The following is an 18,169-nucleotide window of genomic DNA, read 5'->3' on the forward strand; positions in this document are numbered from 1 at the left end:
TCCAGTCGCCCCGGGGGAACCAGCAGCTGCAAGGCCACCCACGCGGAGGTCGCAGCTCTCAGCTGTCTCTGGGCTCAGCCAAAGGTCCTGACCCCACACAAATTTGATGTGCCTGCTTTGATGTTTATGAATTGCTGCATTAAAAATGCAGGATAATGATGCAGGGGTTAGAGAAACTGTTATTTATACAAATGTGGTTAACACCTCATCATTTTGAACTTGTTGTGCTAATAATGCTCATTGTGCTCTGTTTTTTTTGGTCCCTGCCCCACCCCACCGCCCCCAAATCTGCAACCTGCATTGGCTCTGGCAGGATATCGGGTGTGTTCTGGAAGTCTGGAGGTGTTGGACAACTCTCGGGTCCTACACTGCAGGAACTTCAGGAAACCTAAATAAGGAGGCTCCCCAATCTGAGTGCAAAGTTTGGGATTTCACGCAACTTAGATGGTATCAGATTCTGCTGCTCTGACAGTTCTCACGCTGCTCCTTCTAGTACACCAGAAACATCCTCTTTTCGAGTACAGTATTAAGATTTAAAGTTTGGTGTGTTAATTCTGAAAGCTGCAGATGAGAACACTGAAAAATGAAGGTAACAGTGGTTACCTCGGGCAATAATGTAATCATTAAGCAAAGTATCTTTTCCAAAATAAAAAGGAAAGAGACCAGTAATAACCTCATCAATGAAACTGTCAGTATTTTTAGAATGCTGAAATTGTATCTCTAAAATTTAATGGGAAAAACTCAATATAGACTTATGATCCCCAAATTTATTTTTATTGTACAAAATATATGCTTTGCAATTTTTTTCTCTTCGTATTAGGCAGGTCACCAATGAAAATTTAGTTAAAAATTCACTTCCTCTGCATCACTAGCCACATTTGAAATGCTACAATGGCCAGTAGAGAAATAAAACACGCCCATCATCATGGAGTGCCATCATCATGGGACTTAGAAACTAAAATTATAAGGAATTACAGCCATTCTTCTAATAGAATCCTTGCTTACTTACTCAGATGAAAATCTAAGAGCATCTGAAATTAATACATACTTGTGCTATTGAGGAAGGAGATCAAGAAGAGTGAGGTGACCACACAGGACTAGACACTCAATAAAACATGCTGTGACGGTCTCTGGGGCATGTCTTTTGAACACAAGGTTCATCACACATCAAGATAAAAAACCCATCCTAACTTTCTGAAATCATGCTTAGTAGACTAGATAAAAAATATGAATGGGATACTCTAAGCTGGTAAGCACTCTCTGGAGAAACTAAAATTATTTAAGGATTGTTAGAATGTATCGTCAATCTTTAACATTCTGATTTGGTTCAGAACAATGCTTAGCCTTTTGTGAAACACCAGTCACTGATTCTAAATGTTTTATCGGCTCCTCAAACACCATTCTACTTCCAAATCTGCTCAGAGGTCCTCTCGATTAATACATTTCATCAAGTTTCAGAAAAGCTCAGCCGGCAAAAATGTTCACCAGGCCTACCTTTGCTGCAGGAGTCAGTAAGATTCATCTCTCCAGCTGGCCAAAGTTCAGACTCCTGTTTTCTTGGGGAAGGAATGAGAGAGCTTTTTGTAGGCATGGAGTCGTTCTCTCTCCTGTTTCCAAAATGTGTTCATACTGCCAATTCACCTCAAATAGTCTTCGTACTCATAACTTCTGCAGGGCCTGACTGAGTAGGCCTATCACTCACACACCAGGGGACAGGGCTGTCTGTCACAGAGATCCCCACGGATGAGCTGTAGGAAAGAGCCACCTGAATTTTCTTCCCTCACTGAAAAACACCCCTCTCCCCCCACAGTTAACCTATAGATAGCACACCAACCAATTCATCTGTCCACAGCTTTGGATGAGTTTCATTATTCTAACATACTAATTTAGCTTTCATTTTAACTTTTAAAAGGTTATCTTTAGCAAATATTTTTAAAGTCCTGGCAGATAATCTGATTTAGTTCAAATTATCACTGTGATACCAAATTGCCACACTATCCAAATCATACCATGAGGTCTTACTGCAGAAACTCTAAAAAAGGAAGAGATTCAACATTTTGGCCTTTACAGGAGGAAAGTGATAATTTTGTTATAAGCAGTATCATTACTCAAATGATTCTAGCAGTTTCTGGAATGGGTGCTTTATTAACTCAAGGTACATGGTTTACTTTGTATATAATTATGTTGGGAAAGTTAAGAAACAACAGTGGCTGAAGGTGCTCTACACATACAGTAGAAATGTACTATTTGCTATTTTATATGCTGCTGTGGACTGAATGAATGTATGCCCCCCCCCCAATCATATTTGGGAGCCCTAAATTGCAAAGTGATGGTATTTTAGAGGTAAACTCTTTGAGAGGTAACTAGGTCCTGAGGGTGGAGCTCTGGTGAATGGGACCAGTGGCATGTAGGAAGGGACACTGATAGCGCAGGATCAGCTGTGCACACAGCAGGAAAAGGACCCTTAGCAGCGAAGGCACCCAGAGTTTGGTTTTCCACCCTCCTGAAGTATGAGAAACACACACACACATACACATACACACACACGCTTCCTTAAGAAATCGCAAATGGGGCTTCCCTGGTGGCGCAGGTGGTTGAGCGCAGCACTGTGAAGCTGTCCACAGCCTCTGCAGTGCGGGTTCGATCCGGCCGGCCGGGGAGATACCCACATGGCGCAGCAGACCTCTCCTGTCTTGCCCACTGCTCCCTCAGCAGTGTATTTCAGTCAGTCTGCCTGTTCTGTTCCCCGCTCTGTCTCTGGTGAATCCTCTCACCCTCCTGCACATCTGGCCTGTACCCCGTTCTTGTATGCCTGAATAAATCTTTAAAAAAAAAAAAAGAAATTGCAAATGGTTAACTAATATATTTACTGAATTTTCAAATGTTGGTTGAAAAAGTGAAATTCATGTGGCACAAATATGCCCATGTAATTCACACAGTGATGGCACCGTAGTCATTAAAAAGCTAAACTTGTATCCCATCCCAACTAGGGCTCAAGCCCCCCGTACCTAATGTTACCAAAAACCTATAATGAAATAACAAAACACAAGTACATACAAAGAGAAAAGTTATCCAAAGGTTGCAAAAGTGCCAACTTACTGATTTCATTTTCTACTATCTCTTTTATAGAAATACTTATATTCTTTGGAGATTCCTTGACAGTCCTTTTCTTAAATATCATGAGTCCTTTAACACAGCTTATGTCTTCAGCTTGTCCCTTCACACTTCAACCTCAGGGCTTACTGAGGCATCTAGAAACTGGAGGCACAGAGCTTTTGAATGAAGCTCTGTGCTCCCATGTCCTCGAGACTGGTACAGGTATCAGGATTAATATGGGGGTGGCCGCTGAATATTAGGTACATTCCTATGCACTAAAAACACACTGAAAAGCCCTGTTTTCCAGATTTAAACTTTCTCTTCTCACCCACTTGTTACAAAAGACAAAATATTTTTAAGAACTTGACTTTATCCCCAGATAAACCTCCCAGAAACTCTTACTGAATCATTTTACAGCCTATGTTCTGAAAGTGAGTCTCAAACTATTCCATCCATGGGGATTCCAAGAAGTGATTTCCAATGAGTAGAATAAACCTTGATCTCTGCAGAATTCTAGGTAATTAATTCATGCTCCAGTTACATGTAAAGTGCTGAGCTCAACGACCAAGATGTTCCTAAATTGCTTTCAGCCCTAAACAGTATTATCTTTGACTTTGACTTAGTGCTCAACACTAAGCATCTGCCCAGCCATCTAAACAGCCAGGTAAGGGAATATAATACCCAGGAACTAGCAAGCTGGTAGTTATTTTCCCTAGTTCCTTCTAAACAAATAAAAATAACCTCTTCATTAGCCTGTTACCTGAAATAGCCACCAAAAATAAAACCCCAATATTTTTATATTTAGGCAAATGGGGGATGCAATTCTTTTTTCCCTCCTCCTTAAAGAACACAAAGACAAAATAGGAAGATGAAATTATTCATCTGATTGATATTAGTGAATTTAATGTCAATAAAATATTTAGGGTAAAGGTGACAGAGCTACATTATTTAAAATGTTCAGTTGAGGAGAGTCATTTAGTCTACAATTATGTGCTCATCTTTAGATGCTTATTTATAAGTGGTGGTATTTTGCTTAAAACTTTTATAATCAGGATGTAGAAATAATACAAACTAATCACAGCTTTATGGTTAAAAACTGTTTCATGCAGTGTGTGTGTGTGTGTGTGTGTGTGTGTGTGTGTGTATATATATATATACACACAGTCATCAAACATAGAGATTTTTTTTCTTATACTGGCAACTCAAGTTTTATTTTGGAATAAAATAATTTTTGAAAGGAGAAAATATGTTTGAACATTCTCTTCCTTACTTTCATTTTGAAAACTGTTCAATTTTTAAAAAATGTTTAAACCAAGGATTATACAATGAATATATTTTAAAACAACTTTTCATAAATGAGAAGTGATTCACCCATTCCTACCACTCAAATGTTCTATTCAGCGGAATTTTAGTAAAGTTTTAGTATGATCCAGACATAGATTCATAGCAAAAAATAAAGTATCTTTAATTTGGGGGAGGAAAAAAACGTTTTTAAGTGCTACAAATAATTCTTTACAAAATTATCTACATGTTGGCTTATATAGAAATATCTGTATTCAGTTACACTGGGGTATTCGGCGCTCCCGTATCACTACCGAGGAACCTGCTCACGTTTATTTATATTACACCGAAAGAATGGCAGTTCCATAATTCAGTAAGACTCAAAAGTTCAAAAGCTGGGGTCAATACAAACATGCGTTTTGAGTTCTGCTGGTTTGATCACTTGATAACTTAGAAGGGCACCTTCCTTTATGGTCACAAATACCAGGCTGTGGGCTAATTTAACTTCAGTTATTTAACACTTGTAATACTCAGATGGATTTGAAGACATAAACATCTCTGCTAGCACAGGGCTGGGGAGAGGGCTACCTCGCAATACCTAACAGATGGAAGTATGTGCGGGTGGGCACTAGGAGGGAGCATTCTTACTACAGCAAGCTGTAGAGAGGGAAGGAGCTTGAAGAAGGCAACAGATCCCAAATGTTAAATCATTCTCCTATAAACTTCAGATAGGAGGTCCAGTTTCACAGACATTTTAGAATGATATTAAATTACTTCCTCTTCTCTTTTGTTTAATTGTTTAACAGCTAGACACCAAAAATCACCTGACTGAAAAATCTTGAACCCGGAGGTGAGGGCATCAATCTCACCGCAGAGGTGGCATTCTGCTGCAAACTACCTGCTGCCCCCCCCCACCCCCCGCCCTTCCCCATCAGTGCACACGGGAGAGCTAAGCTGACTCAGATATTTAGGGAGGGGGAAAAAGGAGACTAAAACTTGTAAAATATACTTCCCAACAGATCATGCCTCATCGCAGAAGTTGAACATGAGCATTTCCACCTCAGTAAATCTCACATGCTAAAATAACCTAAACTTAAAATAAATCTAAGACTTTATCTATACGTATTATTTAGCACAGAAAAGGAAGTAATATAAAATAGAGATTTGGTATGTTTCTTAAATCCTGTTTGCCAAAATATCTAAAAATAAATCCAAAATCACAAACACTATAATTTAAAAGTTTACTACACAAGTTTTTCTCAAAAGTTCACCAAAACAACCAACTCTTGCCCCACAAAACCCCACACACATATAGGTCAGTAGCTGCAAGATAAAACGTACTAGATTGAGTTCATGTTCACTATGAATTGCTATTGCATTCAAGAAACACAGGTGATATCAGAACAAACCATGTCCACGACCCTCATGTAAACCTGTTAACGACCCGGCAAAATGCCCATCTCATTGGCCCAGCAGAAATGTTTCTTTTTACAACTGTTTTGAGGAACAATGCTTACAACTATACAAAGTTTGAAAATATAAATTTAACAGAGTTTATGTGAAAACAGGGAAACATGAAAGCTGGTAACAGTAGAAGTCTTTGGCTTTCTTACAAACAGTGTCCTTCATGTTGGAGCACGAAGTATTTTTTTCTATGAAAAAATTACATGTCCAGGTCATCACATGTCATCACATGTCCAGGTCGCTGGCAGGCCCTGGTCAGCTGTGGTCTGGCTCGTCACTTTCCTTGTCCCAGTCCTTCATGGACGCTCCCATCATGAAGTCATCCCGGAGGATCGTCCATCCTGGACCCTCTTCTGCTTCCACTGCACTCTGGGGAAAATGACAGAAACCAATATTCAAAGGTCAATTTAATCAGAAGGAAACAGAAAAGTCCAAGCCACAAAAATAAAAATTTGTCAGCACTTAAGTTTTATACCAAGGCCAAAGCCAAGACAAATCATAAGCTATACACTAATCATACATGCACAGATATATTAAAAGAACTACATGTTAATGAAATATTTTAACCCCGTAAAAGAATCATGGAAGCAAAATATCTATTTTATCTTTTTTTTTTTTTTTTTTGCAGTAGGGGGAAAAAATGTAGGACAATTTAGGTTTGGTAACAATTTTCAAAATCTGAAAAAGTGCTTTATTGCACACAATGTGCTTTAATGTTCAGCGATAACTTATTACAAAACTAGATATTTAACAGAATCTTTAACCTAAATTATAGAAGAGAAAAGGAAACTAATGTGGCACTAGGCTAGGCTTTTGCAGATACAATCTCATTTAACATTTGATCAAAGCTTAAACCAAATGTTCTTTATTTAGGTTACAATCTCACTGCCTGTTCCAATCATGCAATCAAAAGACTAAGCACAAGCTAAAACTATAAATAACTGAAGCAGACAATAAACATAGCAGTAGTTAATTCATCTTGTTTGTTTGTAGGATTTATGTAAAACTAGAGCGCTTAGGATATACAGCCTCTGGGTCCATGGTACAACAGTGCCACCTTGTGGTACTAGTTAAATAATACAACATATGCAAATCTCAGCGCCGAGATTTCTTCCCTTCATTCCACAGATAGTCACTGAGAACCGTGTGTCAAGCATTGTTCTCAACACTGGAGATACAGAGATGAATAAAACAAAGTCCCTGTCATCGTGGAGCTAACACCTATGTGCTCTGTTTATTCCATTCACAGGGACATACAATGTTGGAAAAATCTCTCTAAATATGCAAAACCCCATGACTTTGTTAGGAAACAGTGTTATCTTTATGGAGGTCTAGTAATCATATGAAATACAATTTTAAGAAAAAGGACACTAAAGACATTTTCTGGATTCCAAGATACTACTTATCTAATTCTGCCGAAACTTCAGTAACAACAAACAGACCTGAAATAGTCATTACATTTTAAAAGTAGGATGCTACTACAAACAACTGGCCTACTCCTGCTTCCTGGGATCAGAGTTCAGCAGGTCTTGAGCCTCAACAGAGCCTAAAGACTGCACGGATTTCAGCACGGACTCAGTAAGTTACACAGCACACTCTGTACTATAGTTTAACCAACATAAATAAAAAACATCTGCGCTAGTTAAAAACCAACAAGAAAACAGCTCCACTCCTCATGTTGCACGGATAGGAGAGCAATAAAGCAGGAAAGTAATTTATATCTCTCCTCACGAGAGTACGCTAACACCTCTCCATTCCTCATTTCTACAATATCAAGCCTACATTCCTAAAACATTTTCTGCATCTATTAGATTGAGTTACCTGGATAACTGGATAAAAGGCCTTGTCCCCTGATCCAACCCAGATTTTCTTTGCCAATTTCCTCATCTCAAAGAAGAATAGAGCTGGTCCCAAAGAACAGAGACCCACTTAAAAACAACAATTCTAAGACTTCGCTTGCAAAATTAGTAATTGAAAGTTTTCCATTAAATTCTAAAAACTGCATGCTCCCTGGTACAGTCATCACAGGTACTGACTAGTAAAGAGCTGTCCTGACTTGCTATGGGTCTGCTTATCTTAAACAGTCTGTTCAGCCACCATTTTTGTTACCCAAGGTTATGCATTCCTATACAAGACCAGAATGCCCTGGTCAATCAGTTATAGGAGACTAACCCTACAAGGTGCCTTTCCTATCAATCAAGAGCAGAAAGCTTGATCACCCCGGAAAGGATATGCATTACGAGGTATCACCAGGGGTGCCTGGGGGGCTGTTGACTGATATAACAAGGGACCCCAGAAGATGATCAGGGGAACACTGATGATTAAGACTGAAACCATGGCTACGGGTTTAGGGCTTGCTTTCAATCACAATACTGAGTTATCAAACAAATGAGAAGTGTTTGGGGGGCAGACTAACGATCCCTAAAACTATAGATGACATAGCACATTTTCTAGTTTCATCCTTCCCTTTTCTCTTTTTCCTCCTTCCCCACACAACTGATACTCTATGATTATTCTAAGAATAAGGCCAGCATCTTGCTCTTCAAACAGCATCCTGCATTGTAGAGCCTGCTCCACAACTCTATCAGTGTGGTTGCCAATGCAACAACTTGCACGTTTGTATTTACACCCATTCCTGCACAACCTCAGGGGTAAGCTTCACATTTAGACACCCACAGCCAATCCACTATCAACAATGCCACCACCAGAGCAGGCACTGACTGACCCCCACGAAGAGTGAGTCCTCGAGATGTCACGCCACTGGCCAGTTTCTGTTGGATAGCACAGGAGAATAGGGCACCAGCAGAGAATAGGGGGGAAGGGCAGAATGCAGACACAACTTTAAATAGGTAGTTCAGGGGGAAAAAAGAAATGACAATGGATCAAAGGATACATTAATCAAACTGTTGAGACCAGTCTTCTGAAAGATGTTATATCAACATGTACTTTTGGCAAGGAGCAGTAACAGAATAAATTCAGAGCTTCTGTCAACGTCTGATTTGGTGGTGGAGATATTGTTTTTTATGCAGTCACTGCAGTGCACGTTACTGAGTCCCATGGCAGGATGCACTTTACCAAAGAGTGAGAGCAAATCAACCAAGAGAGAGACACAGGGTCCAGGAATTGGAGAACACGCCCAGGAGAAAGCCCAGGATCACAAGAAATTTATGTTGCAGGAGACAATGTGTTGCATCTTAAGAGCAATAAGCAATACCAGACGAGAGAGAATGGGGAATACTGGGAGAAAATGGCTCAAAGATAATCATTTATATATATGTGTTACCTGAGGCAATTTTATTTTGTAAAGCTAAGTAAACTGAGGAAATCAAATATGAAAAGCAAGGCAATTATTAACACCAGGAAAAACACACAGAAAGAAAATACAATGAAGGAATTCTTACAACCATTTGTTTGCAACACTTGTACAGGCATAATAGTAAATGCTGACTATTGATTTAGCAAAATAATATACCACACTGAGGATATGGGAGAAAAAACAAACTTTATAAGAAAATGTAATCTTTATCATTACAGAAAGCCATATATTAACACCATAAATTAATCAAAAGATATGACCATGTGTATATTAATTGGAAAAACAGATTTATACATGCCAACAGCACTAGCTTTGCTACAGGGCAACCCCAATATGAAATATGTTGGGCCCTGTAACAGTTAGATGAGTAAAAAGCAGTTGCCCTGGGGCAGGAGCCATGGAAGGTGGGCAGAATGAGGCAAAAAATTGCTTTACTTTATACTTCTGGGCAAAAAGTATAAAGTACTTTTTGGCCTTTTTACTACATGCATAAGTAAAATTTAATTTTAAAATGGGGGGGTGGGGAGGGGCCTAGGATAGCAAGAAAGGAGCGAAATTATTCTTCAACCATTTCCATAAATCCTAAATTTTGCAAGCCTACCCTAATATCTCCCTGAAGAAACCCTCTGGGTTTTATGAAGCATGATTCTGCTCTCCTTTCTAACTCACTCAATGAAAAAAGGCTAAAAACATGAATTATACAATGAAGTTATTATGTGACAGACACACTACATAATATTGCCTATTTCTAGTAAGATCTCTGGTCAGATATCCATTAACATTCTCATTTATATAAGAAAACCAGGGCTTGAAGGAGGAAAGCAACTTACCAAAGATCAGGGTTAATAAATGGTTGAGTCAATATTCAAACCCAGTCCATTTGATCCAAAGCCCAAGTTCTTTCCACAATACCACACAGTCCAAAACTTACTGAATAAGAAGGCGATATATTACTTATAACCTATAATCTACACAATAGTATGAGTATTAAAATACAATGAAAAAAAAAACAATATGTTTTTAAGATCATTTTATACAGAAGTCAGAACATGGGCAAATTTTATTACACAACGATTTACATAATCTCAACTTATCTTTTTCACAAAGATGATTTACTATTAAGAGAAAAAAGTTCCTAATTCCTTTCAGGACACACAAAGGGAAGACCGCTCAGAGATTAATATAAGGAGAAAACTTAAGGCAACATGCAAATGTGACATTCATTGGAAAAGCCTGCCTGGGGTGATTCCTAAATATAGTCCAATAAATGTTCTGACATCATGCATGAGAACCAAGGGCTTTTGTCTTGTTTGTAAAATGGAAGGAGTAGCAATTTGATGCATTATTTTTATAACAGGAATGAAAACCAAGAGAATTCTGGATTTGAATGTGAATTTATGGCATTTAACTACTGACTCCAACACTGCAAATCAGAAAGCTTTAGACGTCCAGAAGTTTAAAGAAATTAAAGGCTCTTCTGAACCTCTTAACTTTGGTATAAATATAAGGTAACCTGTATAAATATACAGGTAACCACACCATACATGTTCATGATCATCTGTGGAAGCCATGTTGACATCTAAGCACAGGCTGGAGTGAGCAAAATTTACAACTTATGAAATCTGTCAGATTCAATGACCTGAAGTGACCTACAAGATAAGACTTTGTACCTACATCAGCAGCAAAGTGAAAATGATTAAATGCAAAACAAAAACCACACGACACAGGAAACAAAATAATCCAACCCTCTCACTGGCCTGGATTTATACAAATATTTAATCAAAATCATACAGAAGCAGTCTGTGTCAATTTTGAAGATGAAGACAGCCCTTAAAAATGTTAATCAACTTCCATTTCAAGCTTCAAACAACATTGGCAGCTACTGAAAAGAAAACTGAAAACAGATTGGAATTATTCATTAATCTAACACCAAATAATTAAAGGATTTATCCTCATTTTAATTTTGAAAGGGAAAAATTAGTCAAATCCTAAAAAAATAAACAGCATAATCACATCTATATTTAGCAATCAGCAACAGTTGATTTCATTGTTTTTCCTAAGAACATTCCCTTTCCATTTTAATTTAGTTTCACCTAAATTAAAAACAGTTCTTAGCACTCGCTAAATTCATTTTAATACCCTTGTTATCACAAATTTTTTAGTGAGTGATTTGCAAATGGAGTCAGCAATCTCCCTGTGACCAGGTAAAGCAGATCTGAAAGTGCTGCTGTGAAGAATACGAGACTGCACACCTTTATGTAAAAGGTGTATGCAGGCAGGGACCAAAAAATGTGAAATATAGGCCCAAGTCTTTAGAATATGAGTAAGAATATCATGTTTATCAAAAATGATTGAAAATTCTCCATCTGGAATTTATGAGAGTTCCAAAGAACAACCTATAGATTTGAGATCACATGAAAGGCCTCGTATCAATACAAATTCAACTTTACTTGATTCTCAATTACTAACAAACAATTCCTAGCTGTCTTGATCCATTTCTGTCTTTTCCATTTCGCAAAAACCTGTTTTAGGTTCATTTTGACTATTTTTCTAGAAAGAGCTTCTTTATTTTTGTTAACTGTTTGTATAGTTTACAGGTCCAGATGCTGAAACTGTCTTTAATTATAGCCCAAAGAAATGTTAAACATGGAGAGCCCTCTAAGAACTCCTAATTCCATCTAGCTTTCTAAGAATTCAGGCCTGCCACTCCTGAAAATATGTTTTGATGCATTTTTAAAAATCCATTGCATGGTTTTGTTTAATTCCATTTGTTCAGTTTTATTATGTGCTTGCCACTTCTGCCCCCGCTCAAAGAGGTTCCATCTGGTGGCATCTATTCCAACTCCACTTCATAGACCCAGCGCCAGAGCTGAGCTTCAGGAAACACTCCTGTAAAGCAGTCTCCTGGTTGGTTAAATTCTCTTAAGAACTGCTAATAGCTGAGAGTTGACTAATCTACCTAAAAGGGCAAATTTAACATCTGAAGGAGCCTTTTGACACAAGTGCTCTATACATTTTCAGACTCAATTAGGAGCTTGAAATATTCAGAACATACCCTGCTAGTCAGTTCTGGGAGCATGCCTTTGTTCTTGTAGCTGATGTATTACACAATATGTGAAATTCTATAGACAAATTAACAGAGCTATGAGTTCATCTAGAAAACAGACACTGATGGTTTAATATTGCAAATTTATCAGGAAGTCTGAGAAAACATGTAAAAGTGCTCTGTAAAACTCTGAAAAGCAACACAGATGGAGCTACATTGTATCTAGCGGACTATGCAGGCTATAATTTATTTGCTTAAACCAACAAAAGATTTAAAATAAATGGGAGTGTCCTCACCAGATTTCCAATGGGGGATTCTAGGTCTGGGTCACAGTGTGAGGTTTGGCTGGGGACATCTCGTCCCAGGTAGCAAGAAAGCATGCAAAGAAAAGTGGGGTCATGTCACAGGGCAGCCTGTGCTTACCCTGGTCCCCAGCACCACATCTGCAGATGTGAGCCCCAAAACAAAAGGGGGAGGCACACTTGGCAGCACTGGGGTTAACAGCTACACCAACCCCTCACTGTGCAGAATAGTCACTAAAGGAAAAGGACATTCACCCCCATCTTTAGAAACGTTCATTCATTCCAGAAAAATAAAAGAGAAAATCACCATTCTTGTAAATGGCAACGACACAACTGTTCTAGGCAATGATCACCAATCGATGCTAACAGGCAAGTGATAAATGGAAAAGGTCTATGTGTTTCACAAGTACTTATTCCAGAAATTACTTTCCAACAGGAGGGCAACTGCACCTTTAAGGAGGAGACATTTGTTTAATCAAATGAAGAGCTGATGGGTCTCTAGGTGATGGGATAGTAAATGTACAGTGTCTGGGCCACCTGTGGAACAGCTCTGCTAAGTGACTGGCCCAAATCGTGACCCTGGTCCTAACTTTCTGCTCACAGGAAGATGGCATAGAGGAACAAGCTCAAAGATATCACAAGGAAACAATCAGGAACATTCAGATCCTGGATTCATTCTTTAAGAATATTGGTATTGGATGATGATACAATCTTTAAAAAGGGTGTGGAAGGGTGGGGTTGTAAGGGCCTGATCTAGAATAAAACAGACCAGGCACTGTTCTTGCACTTTGCCTGCACTCAGTTTACCCCTCCAAGGGTGATGATTTTAAACAGACTGGTGACCTAAGGCCTGGAGTCAGTGGTCACCCATGGGCAGTCAACAGCAGAGGGGGTGTTTTGAACCCAGGAAGCTGCCTGCTCCCAAAGGCCCTGGCCATCACCATGGTGTGTGTGATCTATAATACACCCCTCCCCGCAACAGCCTCACTGGCCTCCACCTCAAGGGGTGATTTCTAGCAGAAAACACTAAAATATTCTTTGGGTTTTTAAGAAAGCAGGATGGGTGCAAAAACCTGGCACAACATTCACTTTGTGCAGGATAATTTAAACGAGCCTCAGCCTCACTGATGAAATGACATATAGGCAGCCAAGGCAGCACTGCAAACAGGGAGAACATTCTTCAAACAGGGCCACAGATAGAGGGAACTATTACGAAATTTTATTTTAATAGTAACTAAGGATTTCTACAGCTGCTCTGTAATTAGTCCTTACTCCAATTTTTATACCGGTAGTATACCTATAGTATTCCAAGTAAAATGCTGCAGGGATTATATTGCAAACCAAGTTCACTTCACTTACGAGGGTCATTCAAATCCAAGACCATCGTACATGACAACTAAACACAGCATATTTTATAAGAGTGAACACGAGAAACGGGCGTCCCACTGTCCCCACCACAGCGATGCACACAATCCTGCTCGTACTCATTTCAACTTGGAGTCTCTCTTTTGTCTAAACTCTCATCTATTTAGGCATTTTCAGTAAACAAACATTAAGCAGAATTATTTACAAAGTTTGAATTCCACACATTCCAGCTGAAGCAGCTTTTATGTGAGAGTGAAACACAGCTGCCCTGCAAGGCAGGGGCAACTTGAGGACAGTCTTTCCCCAGTCCCGCGGGCCTTGCACACCCCTCACTCTACAGAAGAACTCCTGAAAACTGCAGAAGGACCACCTCTGGCCCTGGAAGGCATCCTCCAGGCCTAGGTTTTCCCCTCTGGGAGCAGGAGCTAAGGGGTCCAGGAACCAGAAGGAAGAAAGGTACAGTGTAAAAGTACACAGCAGTCTGAGTCTTTGTCTAAGTGAAGCATCCCCACCACTAACACAAGCTATGAAAACTCAGGTGGCAGCATTTATAAGGAACATATGCAAAACTGCACCCCCTAACTTGTTTCTGTGTATGACATTTAAAGTGTTCATATCACAAATTCACAAAAAATACTCACTTAGCCTCTTCCAGAAACTTTCTCCCCCCTGTGCTACCTATTGAAATTTGTCCTGCAATCACTAAGGAAACCACTTTCTTACAGAAACCAGGTAGTATTTTCTCTTGTTGCAAAATCGTTATTGTGACCTGTATGAACAAAAATCTAAGGTGCTGTACTGGCAATTCTGAATACATGGAACCTGCAAAAAGCATGCAATTTCACAGTAAAAGTAACAGACAACCAAGCTTTCCTAACAGCTGCCAGCACACTCTGCTTTGAGACTCAGGGACTTAAAACACATCACTTTTGCTTCAGTTCTACTTTTACAGAAACAGACACTTCAAAACCCAAGAAATCTGGATTCTAGAGCAAAAGGAATGACTACATCTTTGAAGTTAAGGCGAAAAAATTAATGCCTGCACATTTTGCATACTGATTATTCAACATATCGGGAAAACAACTCTATAGAGAGGTAAGTATAACTCTATAGAGAGGTAAGTATAATGAAGTATAAGAAGTAAGTATAATGAAGTATAATGTTTAAAAGAAACTTTTTTAAACAAAAACCTTTCTTATGTAAAATAAAGGGTTTTTTTGTTCACTTAAATAATATCCTATATACAACTGATCTTTTTTTCTTTTTAAAGATTTATTTATTTCTTTATTTGTTTGTTTAGTTATTTATGCAAGTATTGGGTATAGTCAGAAGCGTGGGACGGTGAGAGAATTCACCAGAGCCAGAGCAGGGAACAGAACAGGCAGACCGACGAAACACACTGCTAAGGGGAGCAGTGGGCGCGGCAGGAGAGGTCTGTCGCGCCATGTGGGACCCTTGGGGACCGAACCGGTGCTGCAGAGGCTGCCCGCAGCCTCGCAGCCCAGCACTCAACCGCTGAGCCACCAAGGGAGGCCCTAGACAACTGATCTTTTTAAAGCAATCACTCAAGCTGGACACCAGGGAATCCCAGCTCAACCCAACACAGGATGGTCTGGTGCTGCTCTTACTTGGCCCAAAGGAGGGAGTCACAGGTCCTAGATTAGAGAATGTCCAGATAATACCTCGGACCTATAAACTTCCTGGGTCTCTCCCTGAGCTGTCCTTTTACCTGGTCTTTCCCACTATCCTTCTTGTTTCATCACAACCTGCGGTAGACATCACCTCCAAAAGCCTCACATGGCAAACATGTTCCGCCCTTTACAGTGGACAGTGTCACCATTCCTGACTCTCCTAACGCCTCATTCCTTTAGTTCCAAATCAAGAAATCAAGTCCCTCTTTGCACAAATAGGTTCCTCTTTTCCAGTCGGTACCCCGCCCCTTCCTGCTGTATCCAGGTACTTAGCTGCTTTGATTTTGAGGATAGCCTCCTTCCCTCTCTCCCACTGGCTGGCCTTTCCATTCTTCAATCTACTTTTCCTCAAAAATAGCAAAACTGATCCGCTTAAGTACAGGATGAAAAATTATAACTAGCCCCAAAATGCCTAAGGACTAAAGTTCACATTCCTTAACAGAATAGAGACTGAAAATCTGACCCCAACTTACTTCCTCAGAATCCCTTTCCCTAGCTCCCTACCCATCATCAGCAAACACCCTACATTCCAATCTCTATGGAAGAAAAATAGCAAGAAAAATGTAAAGAACATGGAAAATGAAAACAGGTAGGCCTTAGCCCCTCTGGTAGCACAAGGACTGGCAGGTCTCTTCCTGCTCAGCTGCCCAGGTGTGCCTTCCCAAGGCTATGCAGGAGGCCCACCAGATCCTTTACCTGCAATTATCACTAGTGAAAATCTCTATTCATTTGGCTCCTGTCTCTGATGCTTACTCTGTTTCTTGTAAATGCTTTCAAAGACTTTGTTTCAATATATTCTAGTTTCAAAGTCACTGAACACTTGTAATCTGTGGTTTAATCAGATTCTTTAGTGTGAAGATAAACACTTCAACAGAAATATTACTCATTAGTGCTTCCTCTCTCCTTACCATCAGAGTTCTTATTACATGATGAACAACACTTTTTCAAAGCATTTCACTCAAAGTACCTTTAGTTACAGACTTGAGGAGTCTAACGATCAACTAGTGTCTCCACTGTTTGTTTCAGATTCAAAGAGAAGTTCTTACAATCTTCCGCAGGATTCCTAAGGGCCTGAACTATGAACATTCTCTTAGAACTTCCCCACCAATGACTCTAATTCCAGGAGCAACACCTATACCATCTGCAACACTTTTTGTAACAATTTACAAATTGTTTGTTTTCTTTCTTCCATATATTTGGTGGACTGATTCATTCCATAGAACCATACCGCCAAGGAATCTGACATACAATACTTTACACCAAAGTTTTATTTGTTTTCCTGAAGTATCTTCCTTTTTTCTTTTTTTTTTTTTTGAAAAAGTGGTCTTTCACTTCCACTAATAGTGTCCCTTTTCATGGCCTTGCCTCACAGAAATACAAGTAAAACGAAATGAAAATAAACCAAGTCTGTAATAATGCTTTAACAAGATTATGACACAAATGACAGTGAACAGAGAAAATAATGGGCATTGTTGAGATGTGGGTACTGGGTAGTGAACTCACCACGTGACTTACTTCTACACATAAGTTTTGCAATATGAAGAATTTAAGAGAAAGAAAAAGATTGCTAAATGCCAAAGGAGAAGTGAGTTTACATTTATTAAGGGGATGTATATCTTCTATACAAATGACCTTAGTATGATAAGAGATATTCAACTGTTATTAAAAAAAATTACAAATGTAATTAAAGAGCTCATTTTCTATAGATATATAATAGTAATTGCCTTAAATTCTAGTGAAAACTTTCTGATTTACAGATATAATCTGTTATCTCCCCTGAAATAAGCCAATCAACTATCTTTCTCCTGTCCTGTACAGTGTTCAGGCTCAGGTCCAAGAAATAAAGTACAGTAACTAGTGACTATATGTCAGTTTGACATCTCTTAGAATACCTGCAAGTCTTAGAATTCTCTTATCCTAAAAATGATCTTTAAAAAGCAATTATGCTTCCTTTTTTGCCACTAATTAAAGCTTTCTAACATGAGTTCAAAAATACTTTATTCCAGAAGTAACACCTGCATACAATAAAATTAACAAAGATAAAACAATTTCTAAGGGTAACAATATTATCTGAGTCAGCAGGATCAGAGGATTAAAAATATCTTGATAAAAAGCTCATGTTTCAGAAATTTTTTAAATAGCAAAGCTAAAGCTCCTAAAGAGTAAAGAGTCAGAAATCTGAATAGTGTTGGAGGAAAGTTAAAAGAAAATCGAGCAATAACTTCATATTTCTGAGGGAAAATAATTTCCAACATGGACATTTCCATTAATTAGCTTCTAGTGACTGCTATAACATATTACCACAAAGTGGGTGGCTTAAAACAACAGCAATTTATTCTCCTACAGTTTATAATTTGCCAAGGCCTCACTTCCTCTGGGGGCTCTGGAGAAGCCACTGTCTCCTCCAGCTTCTGGCGGCTGGCGGCTTTCTCTGACTGTGGTCACATCACTCAACCACTGCCTCCATGGTCAACTGCCCCCTCTGTTTCTGTCTACGAAGTCTCTCCTCTGTGTTTTTCATATGGATACTTATAAGGATTTAGGACCCTTGCAGATTAATTCAGGATGATTTCTTCACCTCAAGATCCTTACCTACCTCTGCAAAGAC

General features: G+C 39.1%; 1 protein-coding gene across 1 annotated transcript in view; it reads right to left on the reverse strand.

The window, feature by feature from the left end:
* Positions 1 to 789: 789 nt before the first annotated feature.
* RRP15 (ribosomal RNA processing 15 homolog) overlaps positions 790 to 18,169 on the reverse strand; it is a 35,844-nt gene continuing 18,464 nt past the window's right edge. Inside the window, exon 5 of the mRNA XM_037496295.2 lies at positions 790 to 6,210. Within this exon, the coding sequence (XP_037352192.1) occupies positions 6,097 to 6,210 (114 nt within the window). The 3' untranslated portion in view covers positions 790 to 6,096. The remainder of the gene's footprint in view (positions 6,211 to 18,169) is intronic.

This window comes from Talpa occidentalis, unplaced genomic scaffold (genome assembly GCF_014898055.3).
Source record: "Talpa occidentalis isolate TD23 unplaced genomic scaffold, MPIMG_talOcc4v2.1 talOcc4.8, whole genome shotgun sequence".
Classification (NCBI taxonomy): Eukaryota; Metazoa; Chordata; class Mammalia; order Eulipotyphla; family Talpidae; genus Talpa; species Talpa occidentalis.